Raw genomic sequence first — 27,735 nt, forward strand, 5'->3', positions numbered from 1 at the left:
TTTGGGGTTGTTTTTGCTAGAAAGAAGGCGGCTAAGAGGGGATTTTATTGAAACATATAAGATGATTAGAGGTTTAGATAGGGTGGATAGTGATAGCCTTTTTCCTCAGATGGAGAAAGCTAGCACGAGGGGACATGGCTTTAAATTAAGGGGGGGTAGTTATAGGACGGATGTCAGGGGTAGGTTCTTTACCCAGAGGGTGGTGAGGGATTGGAATGCCCTGCCTGCTGCAGTTGTAAATGCGCCTAGTTTGGGGGCGTTTAAGAGATCCGTGGATAGGTTTATGGACGAAAAGGGATTGGTTTAGATTAGTGGGTCATTGTTTTTTAACTGGTCGGTGCAACATCGTGGGCCGAAGGGCCTGTTCTGCGCTGTAATGTTCTATGTTCTATGTTCTATTACTAAAAAGAGCAAGTTAGCTGGTTGTTATCACATTGCTGCCACGTTTCTTACACAACAACAATTACATTTCAGAAGTAGGTCATTGGCTGTAAAGCACTTTCTCAAAGGCGCTATCCAAATGCAAAACATTTTTATCTTGGCTAAGTTGGCAGTGGGATAGGACACTATATTGAGATGTCTCAGTGCTACTGAGATAAAAAAAAGTTAAGTCACTCAAAGTTTCCTCCTTCACATTTTGGGGCAGGCACCGTGGCACAGTGGTTAGCACTACTGCTACATAGTGCTAGGGACCTGGGTTCAAATCCGGCCTCAGGTCACCATCTGTGTGGAGTCTGCATGTTCTCCACGTGTCAGAGTGGGTTCCCTCCAGGACCCTTCCAAAGACGTGCAAGTTAAGTGCATTGGCCATCCTAAATTCTTCCTCAATGTACCTGAACAAGTGCTGGAGTGTGGCAACTAGGGGATTTTCACAGTAACTTCATTTCATTTAGTTTTGTGAAGGAGAGGTCATGTTCGCTAACTTGAGTTTTTCGAGGAAGTGACGAAGATTGATTGATGAGGATAGGGCAGTGGATGTTGTCTACATGGACTCCAGCTAGGGCTTTGACAAGGTCCCTCATGGCAGACTGGCGCAAAAGGTGAAGTCGCTTGGGATCAGAAGTGAACCGGTAAGGTGGACACAGAACTGGCTCCATCAAAGAAGACAGAGGGTAGCAGTGGAAGGGTGAATTTCTGAATGGAGGGCTGTGACAAGTGGTGCTCCTCGGGGATCAATGCTGGGGCCTTTGCTGTTTGTAATATATATAAATCATTTCGGGGAAAATGTAACTGATTTGATTAGTAAGTTTGCAGATGACACAATGGTTGATGGATTTGCACATAGCGATAAGGACCATCAGAGGATACAGCAGGATATAGATCAGTTGGAGGCTTGGGCAGAGAGATGGCAGATGGAGTTTAATCTGGACTAATATGAGGTCATGCATTTTGGATGGCCTAATACAAATAGGAAATATACATTAAATGGCACAACCCTTAAGAGCACTGATAGGCAGAAGGAACTGGGTGTACAACTACACAGATCACTGAAATTGGCAACGTATGTGGAGAAGGTAGTCAGGAAGGCATATGACATTCTTACCTTCATTGGTCGGGACATTGAGTTTAAAAATGGGCAAGTCATGTTGCAGTTTTATAGAACCTTAATTAGGCCGCACTTGGAACATAATGTTCAATTCTGGTTGCCACACTACCAAAAAGATGTGGAGGCTTTGGAGAAGATACAGAAAAGATTCACCAGGGTGTTGCTTGGTATGGAGGGCAATAGCTATGAGAAGAGGTTGGAGAAACTTGGTTTGTTCTCACTGGAACGATGAAGGTTGAGGTAGAAGTCTACAAGATTATGAGGGGCATGGACAGAGTGGATAGTCAGAAGCTTTTTCCCAGGGTGGAAGAGTCACTTATTAGGAGCATAGATTTAAGGTGCAAGGGACAAGGTTTAAAGGAGATGTATGAGGCAAGCTTTTTTACACAGAGGGTGATGGGTACCTGGAACTCACTGCCAGGGGAAGTAGTGGAAGCAGATACAATAGTGAATTTTAAGTGGCGTCTGGACAAATACACGAATAAGATGAGAATGGAGGGATACAGTCCCTGGAAGGGTAGGGAGTTTTAGTTCAGTCGGGCAGCATGGTCAGTGCAAGCCTGGAGGGCCAAAGGGCCTGTTCCTATGCTGTAATTTTCTTTGTTCTTTGTTCTTATCCAATGATCACTGGAAAATGTGATCATCACTTGGTATCAAATGTGACTTAGATACCAACACATTTTGTATTGGCTTCTTATGCCCATTGGACCACAGGGGAAAGGTAAATTTGTCCATTTTGGTAGGAAAAATAGAAAAGTGGTATACTATTCAAAAGGGAAGGGACTGCAGAACTCACTGGTACAGAGGGATCCGGATGTCCTGGTGCATGAGTCACATCAAATTAGCAGTGATTGGGAAGGGAAATGGGATGTTGGCTTATATCACTAAAGGACTGGAATTTAAAAGTGGGGAATGAAAGCTAATTACTGTGGAAACTGGAATCTGAAACAAAAACAGAAAATGCTGTTCAGAGAAGGTTCACTCCACTCGTTCCTAGGATGAAGGAAGGTGGGACAGGTTAGGCCTATATCTACTAGAGTTTTGAAGAAAGAGAGGTAATCTTATTGAAATGTACAGGATCTTGAGGGGACTGGATAAAGTAGATACTGGGAGGATGTTTCCTCTTGTGGGATCCAGGGACATAATTTAAGAATAAGAGTCTCCACATTTAAGACAGATATGAGATTTTTCTCACAGTGGTTCATTAGAGTGTGGCATTCTCTTCCCCAGTAGGCAGTGGAGGATGGGTCTTTAAATATATTCAAGGCTGAGTTAGAGAGATTTTTATTAGACAAGAAAGTCAAGGGTTATGGAGGCAGACAGGATATTGGAACAGACACCACAACCACATCAGCCATGATCTTATTAAATGGTAGAGCAACCTTAAAGGGCCAAATGGCTTACTCCTGCTCTCAAGTGCTCCTATGATCTCCATTTCGATATCTCTGCACATGTTCAAGATTGTGTTGTACATCCATGTTTCTTGATACTAGAAGATTCAAGAAGCTTCCCCTATTGGTGTCCAGTGGGATTGGAATCCATTTGATTTGATTTGATTTATTATTGTTACATGTAGTAACATACAGTGAAAATGATTGTTTCTTGCGCGCTTTTCAGACAAAGCATAGAGAAGGAAACAAGAGAGTGTAGGATGTACTGTTACGGTCATAGCTAGGGTGTAGAGAAAGGTCAACTTAATGCAAGGTAAATCCATTAAAAATCCCGATGCATCAGGGAAGAAGCTGTTCTTGGATCGGTTGGTATGTGACCTCAGACTTTTGTGTCTTTTTCCCAACGGAAGAAGGTGGAGGAGAGGATGTTTGGGGTGTGTGGGGTCCTTAATTATGCTGGCTGCTTTGCCGAGGTAGTGGGAAGTGTAGACAGAGTCAGTGGATGGGAGGCTGGTTCGAGGGATGGATTGGCCTACATTCACGACCTTTTGTAGTTCCTTGCGGTCTTGGGCAGAGCAGGAGGCAAGTCATCAAGGCATTTGAATGAAACAAGTACTGCATGATTGGGAACATTTCTCAGACTGCTTAGTTCCCATATTAGGCATTTAAGGGCAGAATTTAATGAGGAAGGTTGTTGGGGAGGGACAGGAGTGATGCTCCCAAAATAGGCAATTCTCTGCCAACGATCTCTCGGAGCCATGCCATCTAGGCTCTCAACTCCATAGGAAATGTTTAAATTTGGAATTTCCCCGAGTAAGACAGAAATCCTGCCCTCGAGAGCTGCCAACCCACCATGTGCCAGCACTTCTGCCTTAGAGACAGGGCCACCTGCCACTAATACACTTGAGCCTTCACTAGGATTCATTGTGGGGCTCCTGAAGAAAGGTAAAGGGTCACAGGGAGGGCATTGCCAACTCAGTGGGGTGCGGGAGGCACGGAAGGTCAGGCAAAGTGGCGCTCAGTGGGCTTCCCATTTCCCAATGCCGGACCCCTGGATCAGGCACTGTGCCTTTGAAGAGGGAAATCTCCCACCATCTCCCAGGCTTGCTATTGGTCTCCCAACATGGTCAGTCTCTCTTCCATCTCATTCAATGACTTCAGTTAGCATCCAGGTGAAAAGATCTGCCATCCTACTCTGCACCCCCACACATCCCTCCCCCCAACCCGTTATTCCTACCTAGGACCTCATCTCCGAGGTGGGGGGGCGAGAAAGGCCTCACCATATTAAATTCCGCCCACAGAAACAATTTGTCGATGAAACTGTGAATTGCAAAAGTAATTTATCCCTTTTTTTGTTTTAGTGATAACCATTCAGAACGTTTACACAATAAATTCAGGAACCTGCCAAAGTGTTTGTAGTGTCTGCTAGTGAATTCAGTTCATGTACATTTAATGGCTGTCAGCGCTGTAGTATTTTAATCTTTGAAGTGTTGCTAGCGTTATTAACAGCTTCTTAAGCATTAAACATGTGGCGTATTTAGTGTGACTACTGAAGATACTTGCTGTTAGATAAAGGACTCGACTGATCTGGAATTTGGGGCCTGAAATGATGGTATAAGTGTGAATTCAATCACAGTTTTTAAAAGAGAATTGGGAAAAGGAAAAGATGCACAGAGCTATGGTGAAAGAGTGCGAGAGTAGGACTAATTGGTAGAATTTACAATGAGTCAGCATAGGCATGCTGGACCGATTGGCTTCCAACTGTGCTGTATGATTCGACGGCTGGTTTGTGCTGGAATGAGTAACTGTGTGCATTTGGGTTAAAGTATAAAACCCTTCCCTTTAAAACAAATTCTCAGGTCCAACTTATTAATTTCTAACACTAGTCTGAATCACTAGAATTTATGAATGAAGTAGGATTTATTTAGCGAGATTTAACATGTACTTAACCACAAGCAGTGAAGAGAACAGAGAAGTTTCTCATCCCAAGACTCCAGAAGCCATCTGGTGTCACTGTATCGATTAAGGTTAAGATCGGACGGAAAACTGGTGTGTTTCTCTGCATGCGGGTCATGTTTCACGTCACCATATGGCCCAAAAGATGCTGGCAAAGCTGGCTCCACAGATATTGGATCATCATTCTTAAAGGCAACCTCCACCCCTGAAAACAGTCACCGTGACATCTCCCTATTCCCCCACTGTCCCACCCCTCAAAACGATCATCATTGGCGACTCCCTCTCACCCACTCCCCACATCACAGTCATAATTGGCAGTTTCCTCTGCCCTGCCCCCCAAAAACTGTCATCGCTGTCATCTCCGTTCTGCCAACACCCTTCCCTAAATCATCACCAACATCTCCCTCTCTCCCTTTCCCCTTCAGTGCATGCTCTCTCGTCCCCTCCCCCACAATACACACATGACCCATTTCGCCCACCCCTGTTCTCCCCCACTCCCATGAGGCTTCTACTAGGGTCCGTCCCAACACTGCTCCCTGGCACAGGTAGGCACTGCTCGGTTAGCACTGTGCTAACCTGGCAGTGCAAGAGGGCAGTGCCGGGGGAGGAAGTGTCTGGGCATGTCCCTCTCCCCAGGGGGCTTCACACTCCCAGAGGGATCCCCTCAACAGGTTCACGTTTGGGTGACCCTGTTGTAAACTTGACTGACATGAAAATACAGCGAAAGGGAACATAAGGTGGGTGCCTGATAATGAAAGATAAATTTATGCAAATACATTAAAATGAAGTTCTCGCACTTTATTAGCGTGAACCTTGCGACTTCACCAGGGTGGGGAAAATTGTGGAATGCGATCTCTCTAGAGAGAATCGCGTTTCCCGATAATGTTCGGATTTTCAGCCCGCGTAGTAAGCATTGTGGCACAGTGGTCAGCACTGCTGCCTCACAGCGCCAGGGGCCCGGTTCAATTCCCAGCTTAGGCATCTGTCTGTGTGGAGTTTAAATGTTCTCTTTGCGTCTGCGTGCATTTCATCCTGGTGCTCCGGTTCCCTCTCACAGTTCAAAGATGTGCGGATTAGGTGGATTGGCCATGCTTAGTGCCAGAGGTACTCGCTAGATTAAAAATCATGGGGTTATGGTGATTGGGCATGGGGGGGGGATTGTGGTCAGTGCAGACTCGATGGGCCCAATGGCCTCCTTCTACACTGTAGGATACTATGATTCTATCAAGTCTCACATGGCAAGAAATCCAACTTTCTGCTGGTCATCATTTATTGAACAAAGTCCTTGATAGCCTGGGAAAGGCTGAGCCATACATTCTTTAAGTAAAGAGTGATGGCCATTTGATAGGATAAGAATCGTATGGCAAACTTTGATCTTTGTTTTATTCTTTTATGGGATATGTGCTTTGCTGAGAAGGCCAGTGTTTGCCCATCCCAAAATGCGCTTGAACTGAAGAGCTTACTGGGCCATTTCAGAGGGTAGTTAAGAGTCAATCACATTGCTATGAGTTAAGAGTCATATGTCAGCCAGACCAGGTAAGGATGACAGATTTCCTGCCCCAAAGCCTTGAACCTGGTTGTCATACAAGTCCATGTCCTGACACAAGATCACGGTGAGCAGGGAATTGAGGCATTTTTGGTGACTTCCCCAAGTGTTATGATCAAGTTAGATCATCTGATGTGATAATTGTTATGGGTGACTTAAAAATCAGTGAAGGAACATCAGAAATGCATTTTGGTCATTATGGCCTTGGATCGATAATATAAAGAGGAGAGAGACTTGTACAATTTTGTCAAGTAAAGGGGCAGCACGGTTACACCGTGGTTAGCGCTGCTGCCTCTAAGCGCCAGGGATCCAGGTTCAATTGCAGTCTTGGGTGACTGTGTGTGTGGAGCTTGCACATTCACCTCGTGTCTGCATGGGTTTCTTTTCGGTGCTCCGGTTTCCTCCCACAGTCCAAAGATGTGAGGGTTAGGTTGATTGGCTATGTTAAATTGACCCTGAGTGTCAGGGGAATTTGCAGGATAAATATGTGGGGTTAAGACCTGGGTGGGATTGTAGTCAGCGCAGGCTCAATGGGCAAAATGGTCTCCTTCTTCACTATAGGGATTTTATAATTCAAAAAAATGATCTGATGGTGGCAAAGACCATTTCAAACAACAGAAAAGATGATTTTACATTTGGAGAAGCCCAAGTGTTGTGTATAGGAATCAAACAGGTCATGTGATGATAAAATAGAATATATAAGTGATGTTCCAAATTGAGGAGATATATGGGCAAATGAAATGCCAAACATTATGACATTAGATGAAAAGAATGCTTTGAAATTAATGAGTACAGAAAAATGTCCAGGCATAGATGAAGTTACAACTGACCCTCTGCAACTGAATCCTGAACTTCCTAACTTACAGACCACAATCAGGAAGGATAGGCAACAACACCTCCTCCATGGTCATCCTCAACACCAGTGCCCCACAAGGCTATGTTCTCAGCCCCTACTATACTCTTATCCACCTATGATTGTGTGTCCAAAGTCCCTTCCAATTCGATTTTCAAGTTTGCTGACGACACCACCGTAGGGGGTCAGATCTCAAACAATGACGAGGCAGAGTACAGGAATGAGATAGAGAATCTAGTGAACTGGTGCGGCAACAATAATCTCTCCCTCATTGTCAACAAAACGAAAGAGATTGTCATTGACTTCAGGAAACGTAAATGAGAACATGCCCCTGTCTACATCATCGGGTAGCAAGGGCCGAGAGCTTCAAGTTTTTAGGTGTCCAGATCACCAACAACCTGTCCTGGTTCCCCCACAATGCCTCTACATTCTCAGAAGACTAAGGAAATTTGACATGTCAGCTATGACTCTCTCCAACTTTTACAGATGCATCATAGAAAGCGTTTTTTCTGGATGTATCGCAGTTTGGTATGGCTCCTGCTCTGCCCAAGACCGCAAGAAACTATAAAAAGTCATGAATGTAGCCCAATCCATCACACAAACCAGCCTCCCATCCATTGACTCTGTCTACACTTCCTGTTGCCTCAGCAAAGCAGCTAGCATAATTAAGGACGCCACGCACGCCAGATATTCTCTCTTCAACCTTCTGCCATCGGGAAAAAGATACAAAAGTCTGAGGTCACTTACCAACCGACTCAAGAACTTCTTCAGTGCGGCTGTCAGACTTTTGAATGGTCTTACCTTGCATTAAGTTGATCTTTCACTCCACCCTAGCTATGACTGTAACACTATATTCTGCACTGTCTCGTTTCCTTCTCTATGAACAGTTTGTTTTGTCTGTGTAGCACACAAGAAACAATACTTTTCACTGTACGTTAATACATGCAACAATACGACATCAGATCAAATCAAATCAAAAAAGCCTGAGGAGAAACAGAATTAGAAGTGAGTACAGAAACAGAATAAGAAGCAATAACAAAAATTTGTAGTGAAATATATACCAAGTGACTTGAGACATACAGTACTCATTAAGTTACTTCAGAAACCTGAAGGAGTGGAGTGCAATTGTCTGAGTATCATAAAAAGGGATTTTAAGGCCTCTCACCCAATCATACCACCTCACTTTGCTGAATGTCAGACGGAACAAGGTTGTAAAATCACATCCTATGAAGAGGTGCTTGAAATTGCAAGAACAAAAAGAACTATAAGAAGTGACATTGAGAAAGAAAAATTCTGGAATTTCAACCATTTGACCAGAGCTGAAAATAATTTTTTCAAGAAGTCAAAGTGGAGGGTAGCAGAATGAGGAGTCACCTCGGTGTAGTAGGAAGACAAGCATCAAGGAGCTACAGTGTCAATGAACTACAGTGGATGTGCATGATACACCATGACAATAATCTCTCCCTTAATGTCAACAGATGTATTCCAGAGCAATTCTATTAGTTCATATCTGCCTCGGTTATTGTTTCAGAACATATAATTGCATTTTGAGATTTCATTTCAGAAACATTTTAAAAGCCTCAGAAAAAAGTGGAACCAACAGGGGATGGAGTTTTCCACGTTCCCCAGGGGATTGAGTGTTGGGTTTTGTTTATATCTTACTTAGTGGAATGTGAAAATGTGCATTGCAGCAGAGTAAGAAGCTTTATTATTGCCTCGCTATGGTTCCTGGTAGGAGCGACAGAGGACATTATGAACCAGATGGTTTGTTTGATGAAGATTTCATGGTCACCATTATTGAGGCCAGCTTTCAATTCCAGATCACATTAATTGATTTTAAATTCCACCATCTGCTGTGATGGGATTTGATGGAGCAGTACTCTGGACCTCTGGATCACGAGTCTAGCGATGTTATCACTACACTATAGTCTCCACCTGAATCTAACCAATCCAATACTAATAGGAAATCTCAAACTGTAGTGTGCCAACTGATGAGGACTGGTATTTGCTTAAGCCATTTATTTAAGCCATTACTTAACATAATGTATCATGGTAACATAATCTCATGGATAGAGAAATATCATGCAAAAATGTTAAGGAACGACCTACCAATATTGCCGACTGTTATTTTTAGTTTATATTTCATGTATTAACATATTTTGCTTAAAGGAAAATTTGTTTAATGAAATTAATTTTTTTTTAGAGGTTTGGCAGAAGATTTCTTCAGACTTCATGTAAATGTTAATATAACCAGTTGAGGAGGGATGAAATTACTGCTGTAATCTTCCACTCCAGGCTCAGCTACGACAGGGTTTTTAAAAATTAATTTGGAGAGGATGCGCTTTGCCAATTGTTTGCACGTTCAGATTGTGAAGAATTATAAACAGGCTTTCATAGGTTACGCAAAGAACAGGATAAGTTCATTGAAACTGGATAAATCACAAGCACCATCTATATGTCACATGTGGCGACACGCACATACCGCAACACACACGCAAGGGCGTAGTTTCACAGAACAAGTATCTACATTTTATTCCCAAAAGGTCTTAGTTCGCAGTAGATTTCCATCCTCAGGATGATTACTTTGCAAAACCTCATCCGAGAGAGAAAGATAGGCAAAGAGAGCAAACAGATTCAGACGCTTTTGTTCAGCACAGCAATGTCTTTTGTTCTCTCTCTCTGTCTCTCTCTCCTGCTTGGTAAGTATTCTGAAAGTACCATGCTCGGCATGTATTCCAGTGCAATTCTATTAGTTCATATCTGCTACAGTTATTGTTTCAGAACATATAATTGCATTTTGAGATTTCATTTCAGAAACATTTTAAAAGCCTCAGAAGGAAGTGGAACCAACAGGGGATGGAGTTTTCCACGTTCCCCAGGGGATTGAGTGTCGGTTTTATTTTATATCTTACTTCGTGGAATGTGAAAATGTGCATTGCAGCAGGGTAGAAAGTTTCATTATTGCCTCGCTAGGGTTCTAGTTTTCTTTTAAATCCAGCCAGAAAGAAAAAGAGAAAAAAAATAGAAACAAAGGGGTGGCACGGTGGCACAGTAGTTCACACTGCTGCCTCACAGCACATGGGACTCGGGTTCAGTTCCTGACTTGGGTCTTTCTCTGTGTGGAGTTTGTACGTTCTCCCTGTGTCTGCGTGCGTTTCCTCCGGGTGCCCTGGTTTCCTCCCACAGCCCAAAGATGTGTGGGTTAGGTGGATTGGCCATGCTAAATTGCCCCTTGTCAGGGGGACTAGCTAGGGTAAATACATGGGGTTATGGGTATAGGGCCTGGGTGGGATTGTGGTTGGTGCAGACTTGATGGGCTGAATGGCCACCTTCTGCAGTGTAAGATTCTATGATTCTATGTATACTTAAAAAGTGCATGCTTCTAATAATGTACACAGATCTCCTGAAGTAAAATAAACATGTATTGAGAGTAAACAATCTTCTCCACTTTGAAAACCAAAGTCTGAAAATAGCACAATGCAGAAGTCCTTGATGACTAAGGAAATTTGTTGAGTGCAGTGAAATTGACCTGCTCTGCAGTGTGCAGTTAACAAAAGGAGGATGAGCATTCATCCTCAGTTAACAGTGCAGACACATCAACACAAGGTATGAGCTTTAAAAGAGATTCAGGGGCTCATGTCACAATTTGGTGCAATTTTCCTTGACAGGAGTTTCCCCTCGTTGTCATCAGGAGGACAGAATGTTACTGTGGATTTGCCACAACTGACTTCACACTTCATGACATTGCGAAGGACCAACTCTGTGGAAAGCTGTCAAGTGACACTACAATAGAGTTCTTAGGAGATGAAAATTATTGTGTTATCTATCAGACTCCTGTTCAAGGTAAAACTGTAACATCACATTCTGTGGCTTAACATTGACTTGTTCATTTGAAGCCTAAGTACAATATCTGTTTGGTCTACTCAGGTTCTTGAATTCAAATCAGAATATTTGCATTTATCCACTAAGTCTTATTTAAATATTTCTTTCATCTTTTTATTCTGTTTACGCATGTGAATTTTCAAGCAAGATTAATACAAGGAAAAGGAACGTTATCCGATATGAGTACTAAGTGTTGTCATTTGAGAGCAGAGGTGCTTTGAGGTACAGATTTGTATGCCATCAGTAATGTTCGTCAGACCTGACTTCAAAACAGCACCCACTTACTGAGCATCAGTGGGACATGTTTCTACGTCGCACAACAGCCATCTTTTGACACTTCAAATGAGGGTTAAACCTTTGACGTCAAATTAGCGAGTGATGCTCACCAGATTTTAGATTAAAACTGCTGAAACTCACTTCATGCAACACCTTCATAGACAGAAGGCAGAGGAGCCTTTCGCTTTATAGTTTAAGCTGGAGTTGAACCCAAGTCAGGAAACTGAAAGTGATTTAATCCTAAATACTAAATCACACACTGTTAATGTTTTGTACACATGTCCATCTATGAATTAGCTATAGCCGAAAAACGACAAGGGAAAGGAAAACCTAAAGGAAGAATTCATAGAGGATTAATACAGCATGTATTAATATGCTGCAGTTGAACACATTTTAAGTAAATTCAAACAGAAAATGCTGTCATTTTAAAATGTCAGTACTGGGCTTAGAAACTGATTAACAGAAAGACCATTGTGGGTCCAAGTTTTTTTTTGTTTTTATTTCAATTCAGTCCAATCAAATCCAATGCAGAGACCCAACAAGTGAGACATTCCCGATCCAAGCTGACAAGACAGGGCTCTCACCTCCTGTCCTGGGATTGATCTACATGATCCAAGCTGATTGGAGTAGGCATAGCTTCTCCTCCAAGGTTTGATCTCATTTGCATCTTAGCCAAAAGGCCAAGATGCCGCTTTAAAAAATTGCTTCAAATGAAGCTGAAATGTAACCCAATGACTTCAACCAAGTGCAGCATGTCAAGAACAGATACTACACTTGATCTTAGCCGAAAGGCTGAGAAGATAATTCATTTTGAGTGAGTTAAAAATTTTTGCCCTGTGATTTTGCTCTGTGTTGTTTGAAAAACTAGAATACGTAGTCACATTGAGGAGGAGCTTGGTTCCAAACTTTGAACTGTGCTGAGTTAGTATGTCAACCTCAAGTAAAGGGGTGAAATAGAGGGAAGAAGTCCTAATGGCCTCCTTATGTTCCTGTCTCAACCAGAGTAAGGCAAGGGCACTTCTTCAGTTAGCATCATCCTTCTTTAACCAAGATGAGTGGGAGATAAAGCACCAGCATTCCTTGCTGCTTGGCGACCCCTGTTGGAAAGGGCTTATCTGTGAGGGTGAGATCAAGCTGGCATTCGATCCCTAACTCATTGCCTGAGACCATTTAAAAAGCGTGGCCCTTAAATGGGATATGGATTTCCTGAGAATGCTTAATGCCTCAGCCGTCTTCAGGAGAAAATCAGCAAATTGTGAAAATGGGGGACAGGATCAGGAGTGAGGTGGAATTACAAAGAATAAAGAACAAAGAAAATTACAGCACAGGGACAGGCCTTTGGCCCTCCAAGCCTGCACCGACCATGCTGCCAGACTGAACTTAAACCCCCTACCCTTCCGGGGAGCAAAAGGGCAAAGAAGTACTATGAATTACTATTAGCTCACCTTTTATTCCCATTTCAGGTGCAGTTTGTGATGTTATTCACAATTACTATAATGTACACTTCATACTGCGTGACATTTATTGCCTTATTCATTTTAGGGATTGAACAATGACATACTGATATGTGCATGTCATACTTAGATAGAAAATTCATCTTAAAACACATTAAGCATGGTTCACACATCAGACATCTGTCTAGTTGGGTTTGAAGAGGTCATGTGACATGGTTCTCCAGGGATTGCAGGAAAGACACATTACCATTGTGGTCAGAACAAGCAGCAACCCCAACGCTATTGACTCTAATTGGGCTGATTCAGATCATTTTGGACAGCGATTCTGAGGATATTGTGATTCTGCAACAGGATATAGATAGATTGGGTGACTGGGTGAAAACCTCGCAAATGGAGTTTAGTGTAGGGAAGCTCATGCACTTTGGCAGGAGGAATCAAAAGACAGATTATTATCTAAATGGAAAGAGACTGCAGATGAGTGAAGTACAGAGGGATCTAGGTGTTCTAGTGCATAAATCGTAATGTGTTAGCAGGCAGATCCAACAAGTAGTTAAGAAGGGCAAATGACATCTTGGCCTTTATTGCAAAGGAGTTGAAGTTTAAAATTACGTTTTGTTGTACAGGGTGTTGTTGAGGCCTCCCCTAGAATACTGCATACAGTTATGCCCCCTTTCTTAAAAAAGAATATAATACTCTTGAAGGCAGCCCAAAGAAGGTTCACCAGGTAATTCCTGGAATGAGAGGATTATCCTATCAAGAGATAATAAATAGTCTGAGTATGTATTCCTTGGAGTTTAGAAGAGTGAGGGCCGACATTATTCAAATGTATAATATCCTGAGGGGATTTGATAGGGTGAGATGGTGAGATGTTTTCACTAGTGGGAGAATTTCAAACAAGGGGACATAGCTACAAGATAAGGGACAGGTCATTTAAACCTGAGGTGCATAGAAATTTCTTTTCACAGAGGGGTGGTTAATCTCTGAAATTTTCTGCCCCAAAGGATAGTGGAGGCTGGATCATTAAAAGTATTTAAAGTGAAGGTGGATAAATATTCGGTCAAGAAATAGGAGGCTATGGAGAAGTGGCACCGAAAAGTTGTTGAGACCGGCATAGATCAGCCAGGATCATATTAAATGGCAGGGCCTGGTGGCCCATTCCTGCTTCAATTTCTTGAGTTCTTGGCAAATTTAAGTTTCTTTATTTTCTAAGCAACATGGGTGTGCAGAGGAATAAAATGCCCCAAAAAGCAGACTAGCGGGAATTAATTAAAACCCCATTCTTCCTCGCAAGATGTTGCTTTTAATCCAATCTATTGCATTTTAATCTTTGGATGAAGGTATTGCATGTTCAGTCATATTCCTGCCAAGTGCACTGTTCCGATCGTCTGGGCACCACAGTTCTGAATGTGATAAGAGGATACTTTGGCACAATTACGGGTGCTCTTGCATGACAAGTTCCTACTGCGGCAGTGATTGAGTGTGTAGTGCCTGATGCCATTGACAGATGGAAGCAATGATGGAAATTAAGCAGCCAAGAAAGCAAAGAGGGAATAAGACTTTCCGTCAGAATCTAAAGGATGGTAAAATAACAGAAATGAACGGGTTGTGTGGAGTGCAGCAGGAAATTGAGGAAATCAGTTTGCCTGAAGGACATGACCTGACAGTCTCATCCTTCCAAATGGCCTGTCCCAATACAGGACTTCATAGTTCCTCAACTAAGTTCAACAATATTGCACACACACATATTATCTCCTGTGGTGATTCTTATAAATCTTTCTCTTTGCTAAACTTAGAAATCTCAGTAACGATCAGATTAAAATATTCATTTTTTTTTAAATCCGAACACTGACCTGCCAAGTGACTTCAAATATAGGGACATGGTGGCACACTGCAGCCTCACAGCGCTATGGAGCTGAGTTCGATTCCAGCCTTGGGGAACTGTCTGTGTGGGATTCCTCCCACAGGACAAAGATGTGCAGGTTAGGTGGATTGGCCATTGACCATATTAAATTGCCCCAAGATGTGTTGGTTAGATGGATTAGCCATAGGAAATGTGCAGGGATAGGGTGGAAGAGTGGGTCTGGGTAAAGATGCTCTGCTAGAGAGTGGGTGCAGACTCAATGGGCCGAATGGCCTCTTCTGCACGATAGGGATTCTATTCTGTGATTCATGATCCGTAAAGATTAGGGCTGGGACTCTCCCAAAAAAATTCTAAGTCCCCAATTCACATGAAAATGGGAGTAACTCCCGCTGTTTTTTTAAATAGGATTTTTAGATCGAATCTCAGACTCAGAATAATGTAGGCACTGCAGAGTATCTAGTGGTATTCTCTCTGAAAATCAAGGAATTGGGCTTATTCCCATCCGAGAGGCTGGCAGCATAGCACTGAGCGGACTACTGAGCAAGCTCTGATCTGTCTGTGCAGCGATCAGCGTGTGTGTATTGGCCCTGTGCTGCTGACCTCTCAATTGTTGGCCAGCCCTGCAATTGCCAATGACTGGCCTTCCAGTGCCCTCACTCCCGATCACTGGCCACCCGGATCACCGCGGGCAAGCCTCTATGTCCCCGTTCCCTGGCCAGCCCTGATCTCCCAATCCTCCTCCCCCACCACAAGCTCCAACCTTCCTCCCCCAGCAGTCCTGATGACCCCCCCACCCCGGCAACTCCAATATCTCCACCCCCACTGGCTTCTCTACCAGGATGGCTAGCCCCAATTGCCGTACTCTCTCCCTCTGTCACCGATCCCTATGCAGAGCGGCAGCACTGCCTCCCCCCCCCCCCCCCACCCCTACTGATTTCCCCCAGTAGGCTCCATCCCCAGTAGGCCCACCCTCTTCTGGTCCCACCCCCTTGGGCATTGTCAGTTTGCCCCTTAGGGAGTGCTGGGGTCCAGGCTGGCACTACCCGGGGGCACTATTCCTTCATTCTGATGTCCTGGGGAGGCAGGGGGGAGGGGGGCCTCCATGGTCTCTCTTCACTCCAGCAAGATCGGGCTGCCTGTCCCCCATGCAGTTGTAAGCCCCAGTGGAGTGAACCATGCCCCGGTGAGTGGGTGGAAGACGGGGGCCAGGGGACTTCAGCCCTGGGCCCGCTAATGATATGCAAATGCGGATTATAATATTGAACTCAGCTCCATGCTGATTTCCGATTCCTGGGAAGCTTTGCCATGGCGCCCAGTGGGAAGCCCACAAAATGGCCTCCGCTGACACCTCCTGGCCCGCTGCACTAGAATCGCCTCCCCTATCATGTTTAACTCAAATTCTTCATTATAATTAGCAAAAATATACTATTTACAGAAATACAAAAAGAAATGGAAAAAATAGATGAGAATAAGGAGGGAACTTTTTAAAATGAGCAGTTTGTTTAGCCTGAGATGGGTGCTGATTATTTTATTATCAGGGAGGGTATCAAAAGGAAAAAAAACACTAAGAATGAACAGTAACTTTACTTTTGACCCTACATCCTAAATCCCAAAGTGGCAGGATTCAGAACTGAAAATCCAAATTGCAAACCAGGTTCAGAGAGAAAACTCCAAAAAACAAACTGTGGGAAGCTCCACAAGAGAAAGCCTCACTCGACCCAAAGAGAAATAAGTTTTCATTGATCAATCCATCCATTACAATTGCATACCACAGTGGAATAATATCAAAAGACTGCCTGAGAGACTAAAAATAAACATATCTTTAATCAAAAGACCCAACTACGAATAATATTGTCATTTCCTTTTCACTCAAGATCTGCAACAGTGCAATATGTTTTAATGGGATTGCACTTTTTATAGGAATACATAGAACCAAATTATTCCACTGCCCATTTGCAGAACAATTTCCTTTCAAGCTTATCTTCCACCAAATCATTCACATTGCATTCAACTTAAATGTTTTCTTTTTTTTTCTCTTAAACCTAAAATGTACAATCCAATTGATTTCCAGTCTTGCCTCGAAGAAACAATATCAGAAATAAAAAATCAGGAATTATAATGTATTTAATACAAGTCCGCTTCTTTTCTAGATACCAGATGTACAGATAGGAAGTTCCTGCCTACGAAAACGAAGGTAATGGTTGCTCTCTCCAGCTTTCCGGGAGCTGGGAATACGTGGGCACGGCATTTGATAGAACATGCCACTGGATTCTACACTGGAAGCTATTATTTTGATGGGACCCTTTATAATAAGGGTATGTGTTATTCTTTGTTCTACTCCAGAAAGCCAGTTATCAGAAGTTAGAATTAGACCCTATCTTTACACAATGTTATATTTATTTACAGAGTTGCACATTGCAAATATACACCTCCTAATCCAAAAATTCAATTTTAGTCTGTGACTATTTATAGGTGGCCTTACAGAATGCTCATTTAATGTTTACCATCTGCATGCAATTCAACACAATTATTATGAAATTAACATTCTTTATCTTGTTATTCAGACAACTATCTGTGTGGGCCACATAGCAAATTTGTGGCTTTAGAGAGCTTTAGGGTGAAATTTTCTGGCTATTCTGTCCTTTCTGGGGTGGCACAGTGGCACTGTGGTTAGCAGGGATCTGAGTTTGATTCCCAACTTGGTTCACTGTCCGTATGGAGTCTGCACATTCTCCCCGTATCTGTGTGGGTTTCCGCCACGTGCTCCAGTTTCCTCCCCCAGTCTGCTGGTTAGGTGCATTGGCCATGCTAAATTCTCCCTCAGTGTACCCGAACAGGCACTGAAGTGTGGTGCCTAGGGGATTTGCACAGTGGTTTATTTACTATTGTCACAAATAGGCTTACATTAATAATGTAAGTTACTGTGAAAGTTACTGTGAAAATCTCCTAGTCATCACATTCCAGCACCTGTTTAAGTACATTGTCGGAGAATTTAGAACAGTGCAGCAGGCTTGGAGAATCGTCCCACCAATGGCCCTAATGAAAGGTTGAATTTACCCCACTTAGTAAGTATTTTTATAAATCTACATCTTCTTTGGAAGGCCATTCCTTTTTGGAAGGCCATCCATACTATGTCCACTGGGTCTCCCTTATCTACCCTGCCAGCAATAAACTCAAAAGAGCGCCCAACAAATTGTCAAATACTTCCTTTTCAGAAATGCATGTTAACTCAATCCAATCAGACGGTACATATTGAGTGCACCTTAATCCAAGAGGTTATTGTACATAATCAGGGCTAAATGGATTGGGCAATAATGTATTAGCACGCATCAAGAATATGTTAATGGACAAGAATAATCAAGTCATACTCACAGTGGCAAATTGTAACTGGTGGGATGACACTAAGATCAGTGCTTGAGCCTTAGCTGCCTACAATCTATATCAATGACAAGCTCGTTGGGATAGTAAGTTATGAGGAGGATGCAAAGAGGCTGAAAAGGGATAGACAGGTTAAATGAGTGGGGAAGTACGTGAAATATAATTGTGGAAAAGTTACCATTTTGATAGGAAAATAGAAAAGCAGAATTTTTTTTAAATGTGGAAAGATTAGGCAATATTCACAGGGGCTTGAGTTTTCTTGCACATGAATTACAGGAAGTTAACATGCAGACACAGCAAGCAATTGGGAAAGCAAGTGATATTCCAGTCTTTATTACAAAGGGATTGGAGTGTAAGATTAAAGGAATCTTTCACAATCCTATAGGACCTTGGTGAGAACATATCTGAAGTGCTGTGCACAATGTTGGTCTCCTTATTCAAGAAAGGATACACTTCCCTTAAAGGGACAACAGTAAAGGTTCACTTTGTGGAATGAGGGAATTGTCCTCTGAAGAGAAATAAAGCAGGGTGGATCTGCTCCCTGAAGCTTCAAAGAATGAAGGCAATCTTATTGAAGCATATAAACTTCTTAAAGTGGCTTAGGAGGATAATGTTGGGAAGATATTTTCCCTTATTCAGGAGTCTGGGACAGGGGTGGTAGGAATGGGTTGGAGTGGGGGGATGATTGATCACAGTTCTACAATAAAGAATCAGCCATTAGGACTGAGATGAAGAGAAATTTCTTCATTCACAGGATTGCAAGTCCTTGGAATTTTCTATGCTGGAAGAGCATGGATGCTCAGTCACTGGTAATATTCAAAGCAGAGGTTGGTAGGTTTTGGCTACCAAGGGAATGACGGGATAAAGGAATAGTGTGGAAAGGTGGAATTGAAACAGAAGAACCATGGGTTTACTGAAAGACAGAGTAGGCTCACAGGACTGAAAGGCCAACTTCTGCTCCTATTTCTTTATGTTCCTTTAATAATGCTTTGTGGATTTTAGGTATACCCTGGATAACTTAAACCTCAATATTGGGATGTAACACTTTTATTTGTAGTTTCACCTGATTACACAGGTTTTAATCAATCCCTGAGCACATCAGTTCAATAAAACTTTTTGCCGTCTTATTTATCATTTGCAGGAAAGATGTCTATTGGATTTTAAATTGAATCTAACTCAGGTACCAATAAAACAATGTAAACTCATTAGTTAGATTACTTGTTTATGCCTTTTAAGCTAAGTATCTCTTCTTCTTTTGAAATGGGATTTTAACTATCTTTGGTACAATTATTTTTTGCAGTTCTGTTTTTAAATGTGTGAAATCTAGTTGCATGTGGCATTTTACTTGGCTGGAACATTGGGTGGAATTCTCCGATCTCATTCACCCCGTCACAGCTGCCACCGTTCAAATCAGCGAGACTGGAGAATCCCAGCCACGGCTGAGGTCGGAATTTTCTGGCATTCCAGGCAGGATTGATCTTACCTAGTAAACAAAATTGATTTAGTACTGAAATTATCTCATTCATAAAGATATTTGTAACCTGTCATATGTAAGAAGCTGTTATGGTGGCATTAGCCCTGAACCAATTTTTAAAAATTCTTTCATGGGATGTAGGTGTCACTGGCAAGATCAGCATTTGTAGCCCATCCCTAATTTCCCTTGAACTGAGTGGCTTACCATGCCATTCCAGAGAGAAGTTAAGAGTCAACCACATTGCTGTTGGTCTGGAGTAACATTTTAGTCTAGACCAAATAAGATGCCACCTTATCCATTTGTGTTTCTGCTTTAGGAGATCCATGGATCTATACACCCAGATCCCTCTGTATGTCAACGCTCCTAAGGGTTCTGCCAATCACTGTAAAATTCGCACCTAAATTTGATCTTCCAAAATGCATCATCTCACATTTATCTGGATTAAACTCCACCTGCCATTTATCTGTCCAAGTCTGCAATCTATCTGTATCCAGTGACAATGGACAATGGTTTTACACCATAACAGAAACTAGCTTTTCAATTCCCCATTATTGCTTGACTTCAATAGCCCCAAGTAGAATTTAAGCCATTATCGCCAGGATATTAGCCTGGGCCTCTGGATTACTAGGCCTGTGGCATTACCACTATGTCGCTGTCTCCCAAAGAAGTTACAATGTTAGCTTCCATTTGAATAAGCTGTGCATAAGTTTTTAGGAGTATGCCACAATGCTGTCCAACACCCAATTGGAATTGTTAATGTCTTTATCATTGTTAGGTTTCAAAGGGGAAAAGGACTACTGGAAAAGTGGCCGGACTATCTGTATAAAAACTCATGAGAGTGGGAAAAGAGAAATAGAAACTTTTGATGCAGCCATCTTGTTGATCAGAAACCCTTACAAGGCTTTGATGGCAGAGTTTAATAGGAAGCGTGCTGGTCACCTGGGATATGCATCGGAACGCCACTGGAAGAGCAAAGGTAAAATGGCAGATCCAGTTCTAATAATTTTCGTAAAAGAGCATAGAAGATGACATCCAGCACTGTTAAACCTGGTGCTTTTTGTGTCAGTGATCACCATGTCATTTTGAGAGTTTTCTTTGTGTTGTGACAGAATTCACAATGTCCTGTGCTTTGCAGTGGTTCCAGGTCAGTTTCTGCGCATGACTTGCTACTTGGTGACTTTTCAAGCGTCGATTGAAAACTGAGAAATTTCTGAAATGAGTGAAGGAAATTCTGAGGGGCGTCAATCTGACCATCCTGACAATAACTTGCGTTTATATATCGCCTTTGATGCAGGAAAAAAGATGTCAGGTGCTTCACAGAGGAAGAGGGGAATGGGTGCAAATTCTTTGAGAGACAACTATCAGAAGTGACCATCAGAGCCAGATAAACTAATTTTCAGGTTCCCCTTTCATGCAGAACCTTGGAAGAATCCAAAGGATGTGCTGCTTAGATAGTGGTTACTTGCATTGACCATGCTAAATTCTCCCTCAGTGTACCCGAACAGGCACAGGAGTATGACAACTGGGAGATTTTCACAGTAACTTCATTGCAGTGTTAATATAAGCCTACTTGTGACTAATAAATACATTTTACTTTAAAATTTTAAACCTTAAAAAAAGATGCAGAGATGAAAAAGTGTTCTGTCGGGTGCGGTAAGGGGGATCAAGTGAGCTGAAGATTGTGCCTTTGATTGTGAAAGGAAGGAAATGTATCTTCCAGATACACAGGAAGCCAGGGTTAAATGACCAGAAAGAATGAGGAGACACAAGGTGGAAGATGATCGCAGAAATAAGGTAGGAAGGAAATAGAGAGCTTTATAGATGGAGACAGGATTCTCATATTTGATTTGATTTGATTTATTATTGTCACATGTATTAGTATACAGTGAAAAGTGTTGTTACTTGCTCGCTATACAGACAAAGCATACCATACATAGGGAAGGAAAGGAGAGAGTGCAGAATGTAGTGTTACAGTCATAGCTAGGGTGTAGAGAAAGATCAACTTAATGCGAGGTAGGTCCATTCAAAAGTCTGATGGCAGCTGGGAAGAAACTGTTCTTGAGATATGTGATACACAGAGGATGTTGTTGGAGGCTTGGGTGTGGAATCAAGGAGACAGCAGAGAGACTCGATGCAAATGACAGAGTTATGGACAAGCTGCAGTTGTGGAGGTCAAAAAGATTGGCCAGTGGGACAATGGTAATCATCATCCCAAACCTTCAGGCCAGAATGTGGGGCTGGAACCTTCTCCAATGGGTGTCCATAAATCCTCCTGTTCAATTTTACTTGCTGCATGCAGTCTCTCCACACTGCTGCTTATCCCTTTCAGACTGCTGCATGGCCACATTTGTTAAAGGCAATGCTGGTCGTCTGCATCCTGTTTGCTTCACTGCACCATGCATTGCAGATTGCTGTGCAACCATGCCTTTAAGAGGGAATTTCAGTCTCCATCCCTTTATGTTGGGAAATTCTGCTTCTTGCTCCCACCTCTTCCATGCAGATATCATCAATACAGCCAGGGTGACAATGTCCACCACACTTTGACTTCTGTTTCCCCAAGGATAAAGTACACCTGCAAAATACAAAGACATTGTGTGTAAGAATCAGTTCCTGCTGGAACTGGGACAGAAGCTATAAGCTGCAAGTTCCAGTTTTGGAAAGGCAGAAGGACAGTGTGGGATGATCTATTGTTCTATTGGAAAAGTGGCCAATTTAAATCCAAAACTTCTGCTTCAGATTCCTGACCTGCCTCAGCTGTAATGTCCCACTCCCACACAGAAATAAGGGGAAAATGCTGAGATATTAGTTCAGCTTATTTATCAGTGTCAGAAGTAGGATTACATTAATACTGCAATGAAGTTACTGTGAAAGTCTCTTAGTCACCATACTCTGGCACCTGTTCAGGAATACTGAGAGAGAATTTAGCATGGTCAATGCACCAAACCTTGCACACTGTGGGAGGAAACCGAAACACCCAGAAGAAGCCCAGACAGACACAGGGAGAATGTGCAGATACTACACTGACAGTGACCCAAGCTGGGAATTGAACCCAGGTCCCTGGCATTGTGAGGCAGCAGTGCTAACCACTGTGCTACCCCATATTCTTGATATCTTGGACATCTTAGGAACATGTGAACTCACACGAGACCCCAGCCTTCTGTACTAGTGATCCTGACACTTGGGTCAGAGAGGAAGGTAGAATGATAGCTGGAAGCTATGTGTTCCTGTGGAGTCTAGCTCCAGGAATTAAGGGATATTGCACATAGCAAGGCAATGCTGCAAAGATGAAAGTAAGCATTTTTTGCTGGCAGATAAAACAGTGGGTGGAACCTTAGCATTTGTCAGAGATTTGGCTGATATTTCGGGCAGAAACTCAGGTGAAATTTCTCTTTCCTTAGCAACAGGGAGCCAAGGCCAGCTGTAGCAAGCTTAAAACCATCCTGACTGAAGTTATAGTCAAGCATTTGTTGTGGTGTTGTCCTCTGAATCTTGCCTGCCTGTCAGTTCAGAGTTAGCAGCACCAACTCCGTCAAGTGATTAGCCCTGTTGCCTCACCGCCCCAGGGACGCAGGTTCGATTCCCAACTTGGGTCACTGTCTATGCAAAGTCTGCAAGTTCTCCCCATGTCTGCATGGGTTTCCTCTGGTGCTCCAGTTTCCTCCCACAGTCCAAAAGGCATGTTGGTTAGGTGGATTGGCCATGCTAAATTCTCTCTCAGTGTGCCCAAACAGGCACCGGCGTGTGGCGACTGGGGAATTTTCATAGTAACTTCTTTGCAACGTTATTTTAAGCCCACTTGTGACACTAATAAGTAAACTTTAAGACCATGAGAAATAGAAACAAGAGTAGGTCTTTCAGCCCCTCAAGCCTGCAGTGCCTTTCAATAAATCCAACGGTCCTCACGCCCACTTTCCTGCCTTTCCCTGTTACACTTGATTCCCTTCCTGATCAAAAATCTTAAATATATTGCTTAATATTGCACCCACAGCTCTCTATGGCAAGGAGATCCAAAGACTCACAACCCTCTCAGAGAAGAAATTCCTACTCATCTCCGTGGGGTGGTACAGTGGCACAGAGGTTTGTCCCACAGTGCTAGGGACCTGGATTTGATTCCCAGAATTTGCACATTCTCGCCGTGTGTGCGTGGGTTTCCTGCGGGTGCTCTGGTTTCCTCCCACAGTCCAAAAGATGTGTGGGTTAAGCGGATTGCCCAGGTTAAATTGTCAGCTAGGGTAAATGCATGAGGTTATGGGGAGAGGGCCTGGATGGGATTGTGGTTGGTGCAGACTAGATGGGCTGAATGGACTCCTGCAGCACTGTAGGAATTCTATGATTTTAAATTGGCATCTCTTTATTCCGAGACTATGCCCTCTGGTCCTAGAGTCTCCCATGAGCGGAAGATTATGACAGCTTTGTAGTGTAAGGTTAAGTAAACCCATAGAGGAGTAACTGCGGTCCTATGTGCTGATATGCAAAATTACTGAACAAGGTTGAAACTTTTTCTCTGCAGAATGGCCAGAATTTGTAAACACGTATGCCTCCTGGTGGGCCTCCCACACTTTGGATTGGTTGAAATACTGCAGCCGAGTGCTGGTGGTGCACTACGAAGACTTGAAGAGAAATCTGTTACCCCAGCTGAAGCGTATGGTAGAGTTCCTGAACATCACTGTGTCAGACGACAGGCTGCTGTGTGTCGAGACTCAAAAAGACGGAAACTTCAAACGATCTGGCCTGAGGCAGAAAGATTTTGATCCTTTCACACTCGAAATGAAAAGTGTAATTAATAGCTATATAGGGATGGTGGATGAGGCTCTCAAAATGAAAAACCTGACCGGGCTACCCGAGGAGTATCTGCCCAGATGATGTAGCTAAAGAGGTAAACAGTGTATCACCACTTAAGCCTGCGCTCCTGAGGTAGTGTCAAGATGAGAACAGCATCAGAAGATTAGAAAAAGAGGGTAAAGATTAGGGCGTTGTAACAAGGATAGATCAATAATCACATGCTGCAGAGGACAGGGATGCTGAGGGAACGATAAAGTGTGTCTTGTTTAATTGGATTGCGTGACACTAAGTACACTGACCCAAGTCTCGTTGCCATTCGCCTCTGGAATTGTTATAGCACAGTTAGATGTCCTTTAACTCTCTCCATTCCAGAATGTTTCTCCACAAAATGAGACAGGAATCAGGAAGAATTTGCGGCCTGTTTACAGTAGCATACAATGAATTTTTATCCGAGGAATGTGGAAACGTGTTTCAGCCATTTATTCAGACATCCCCAGAAGGTGATTGTGCTAACTTTGACCGTTGCATTACTAATGCGTCAGATCAACATTTCCCCTCTCGTTTGCTGTTGAATTTATGGGTTTTAAGCACTGGTAATAGTGGAAATTTGCTTGAAAAGCTTTAACTGAAAAGCTCTACTGTGAAAATACTAATAGATCCCAGCAAAATAAGAATCACCAGGTGAATCCTTCAAGCTGTTTTCTATGAGAGTGCATCTGTCTGTTGTTCTTCTGTCTGCTATTTTAATGGAGGTATAAAACCTTTTAATTTATGTTAAACATTTGGACACTAATATCAAAGATTAATTTCTAGGTTGTAATATTTTAAAAATCCAAATTTGCTTTAACATTAAGCATATTTTTCTTTGCACCCTTTTCCCATTCACCTCCTAAGCTGGATCTGCACACACATCTCCAAGCCAAACATTTGCCTTAAAAACAAGTATACAAATGACCTTTCAAAAATATTTGGCGTCCGATTGAAAAACAATTTCAGCATTTTAGTGTATTTCCCTCTTCAGTTTCAGTACATAATTCAAACATGTGACCATTCTGAAGAGAATAAATGAGTTGACCCCCACACTGCATGCCTGGATTTAGTGCTATTAATCAGGATTGCGTCAAGTAGAACTCCTTGTCATTACCTGACTTAAAGTGGCCATAATCCCAGTGATTTACTCCGATGTTTCAACAGTTAATGGGTTAGGTGCAAGTACTTACATTGAGTAGTTGGTGGAAAATATAGGCAGCAGTATTTTTCTTGGCTGGTGCCCGTCTGATGTTGTCTCCAAACTTCATTTACCAGACTGGCACCAGTCTCTGGAATTACAAAGGCATTGAATGCACTGCTGATTCCAATTGGCAAAATGGAGCTCTGTACATGTTCTGTTCACTGTTAACAGGTACTATGATATTTTTAAAAATTAGAGAAATGTGCACTGCATTTTTCCAGCATCTTCCTTACTGACATCTCAAGTTTTATCCACCATAGACTCCAAATCCCCCAGACTTCTACTGTCTGTAGACTCCATTCACCCATCTCCTCTGTCACTTGCAGTTCTCTCTTCACTTCCCATTCTTCAGCACGAAGATCTCAAAACTCTTGAGTTAATATTGAAATGTTCCTGTTATTCAAATTCAGCTCCTTACCCTTCCAGATCTTATTTGCTGTATGTTCCCCACTAGATCCACCCTACCACCAATGGGAGACCCTTCAGTCCTCTCAAGTCCACACTCTGAAATGGTCGCTCTTTAAATCTCTCCACCTTTCTACATTCGTCTCCATCTGCACAAGTCTCCTTTAGATGTATTACTAGCTTTCTTCAGTGGCACAGTGGTTAGCACTGTCGCCTCATAGCGCCAGGGACCCAGGTTCAATTCTGGCTTTAGATGACTGTGTGGAGTTTGCATATTCTCCCCATGTCTGCATGGGTTTCCTCTGGGTGCTCCAGTTTTCTCCCACAATTCAAAAGACATGCTGGTTAGATGTATGGCCATGCTAAATTCTCTCTCAGTGTACCTGAACAGGCACTGGAGTGTGGCAACCAGGTTTCCTCCACTGTCAAAAGATGTGCAGGTTAGGTTGATTGGCCATGCTCAATTGCCCATAGTGTCAAGTGGGATTAACAAGAAAAATATTTGGGATTACAGGGGGAAGGGCCTGGGTGGGATTGTTGTGGGTCTAGGCTCAATGGGCCAAATGGCCTCTTTCTGCATTGTAGGAACTCGTGATTTAAGTTGATGGATAAATGGAAGCTGCTATCATTACTGATGTTGACAATCCTGTTGGCACTTTACTCACAATGAAATCACCTGCAAACTTTGAAAATATTAACTTACCTTTAGAACCTTCATCCATATTGGTCACAAACTTACTTGATGCAAACTCACTGAGCTATTAGGGGAAACTTTTTCAAAATCTTTAAGACTATGCAAGAGTAACAGTGCATTGAAGTGGTGGTTAGGTCTGATGTTGAATTGGTGCAAACAGTTTCTTGTGCTGGCATTGCCTGGACTCTTGTTTAGCTGTATGGGACTATTAGTGTGACATAATTTATGATGTGTGGAAACTGGCCAGGCATATTTTAATATACTCTGCTTTCATAAATTCCAAATTGTGAGTGAGTCACTATAATAACGATGGTCATAGAACTTTATGATTATAAATGTAAATAATATTAATCTTCACACTTATTAAACCAATTGCCCAAGCAGTCACTACACTGGAATTGCAAAACATTCTGGTGAAACCATATAGTTCTGGTCTTTCTGAAAAGCGCATATTCTCCTGCATGCTGAGGAAAGAATAGGTTTTCAATTTGCCATCCAGGATGAAAACCAACATGGTGAGATTGGATGTATTTAATTTCCCCTGGGAAGTTTAAAATCCATCCCATGGCATCCATCCTGGTTGTGAGTTTATTTGCTTCAAATAAGCAATTACTTCAGGAGAGTGCAAAGGGCTGCCTGGATCATAATCCCAAAGATAGTTGAATCACTCTTCCCTCCGGCATCCTTGAGCCATCTCTTTGCTGATTGTGGCTCTAAGCGGTTTACCAAGGTTGAGGACAAGTTCCCATCCAGTTCAAGATTTTACCGAGCACAGTGGATTTTGGCTGATTGGCCAGCACGGTAGCACTGTGTTTAGCACTGCTGCCTCCCAGCTCCAGGATCTGGATTCAATTCCCAGCTTGGGTCACTGTCTGCGTGGAGTTTTGCACGTTCTCCCCAGGTCTGCATGGGTTTCCTCTGAGTGTTCCAGTTTCTTCAAGCTGTGCAGTTTAGATTCATTGGCCATGCCGAATTTCCTCTTAGTGTCCTGGGATATGTAGGTTAG

At 42.7% G+C, this 27,735-nt stretch overlaps 1 protein-coding gene and 1 pseudogene across 1 annotated transcript in view; one reads left to right on the forward strand and one right to left on the reverse strand.

Moving 5' to 3' along the window:
• The window catches only part of LOC145357277 (sialate:O-sulfotransferase 1-like), an 86,469-nt gene extending 60,193 nt beyond the window's left edge, over positions 1-26,276 (forward strand). The window contains exons 5-8 of the mRNA XM_080210489.1: positions 10,961-11,135; positions 16,916-17,080; positions 20,393-20,593; positions 24,128-26,276. Of these exons, the coding sequence (XP_080066615.1) occupies positions 10,961-11,135; positions 16,916-17,080; positions 20,393-20,593; positions 24,128-24,480 (894 nt within the window). The 3' untranslated portion in view covers positions 24,481-26,276. The remainder of the gene's footprint in view (positions 1-10,960; positions 11,136-16,915; positions 17,081-20,392; positions 20,594-24,127) is intronic.
• LOC145357648 (U2 spliceosomal RNA) lies at positions 12,096-12,254 on the reverse strand (annotated as a pseudogene).
• Positions 26,277-27,735: the final 1,459 nt, after the last annotated feature.

The sequence above is a fragment of the Carcharhinus amblyrhynchos genome, chromosome 23, assembly GCF_965287045.1.
Source record: "Carcharhinus amblyrhynchos chromosome 23, sCarAmb.v2.hapA, whole genome shotgun sequence".
Lineage (NCBI taxonomy): Eukaryota > Metazoa > Chordata > Chondrichthyes > Carcharhiniformes > Carcharhinidae > Carcharhinus > Carcharhinus amblyrhynchos.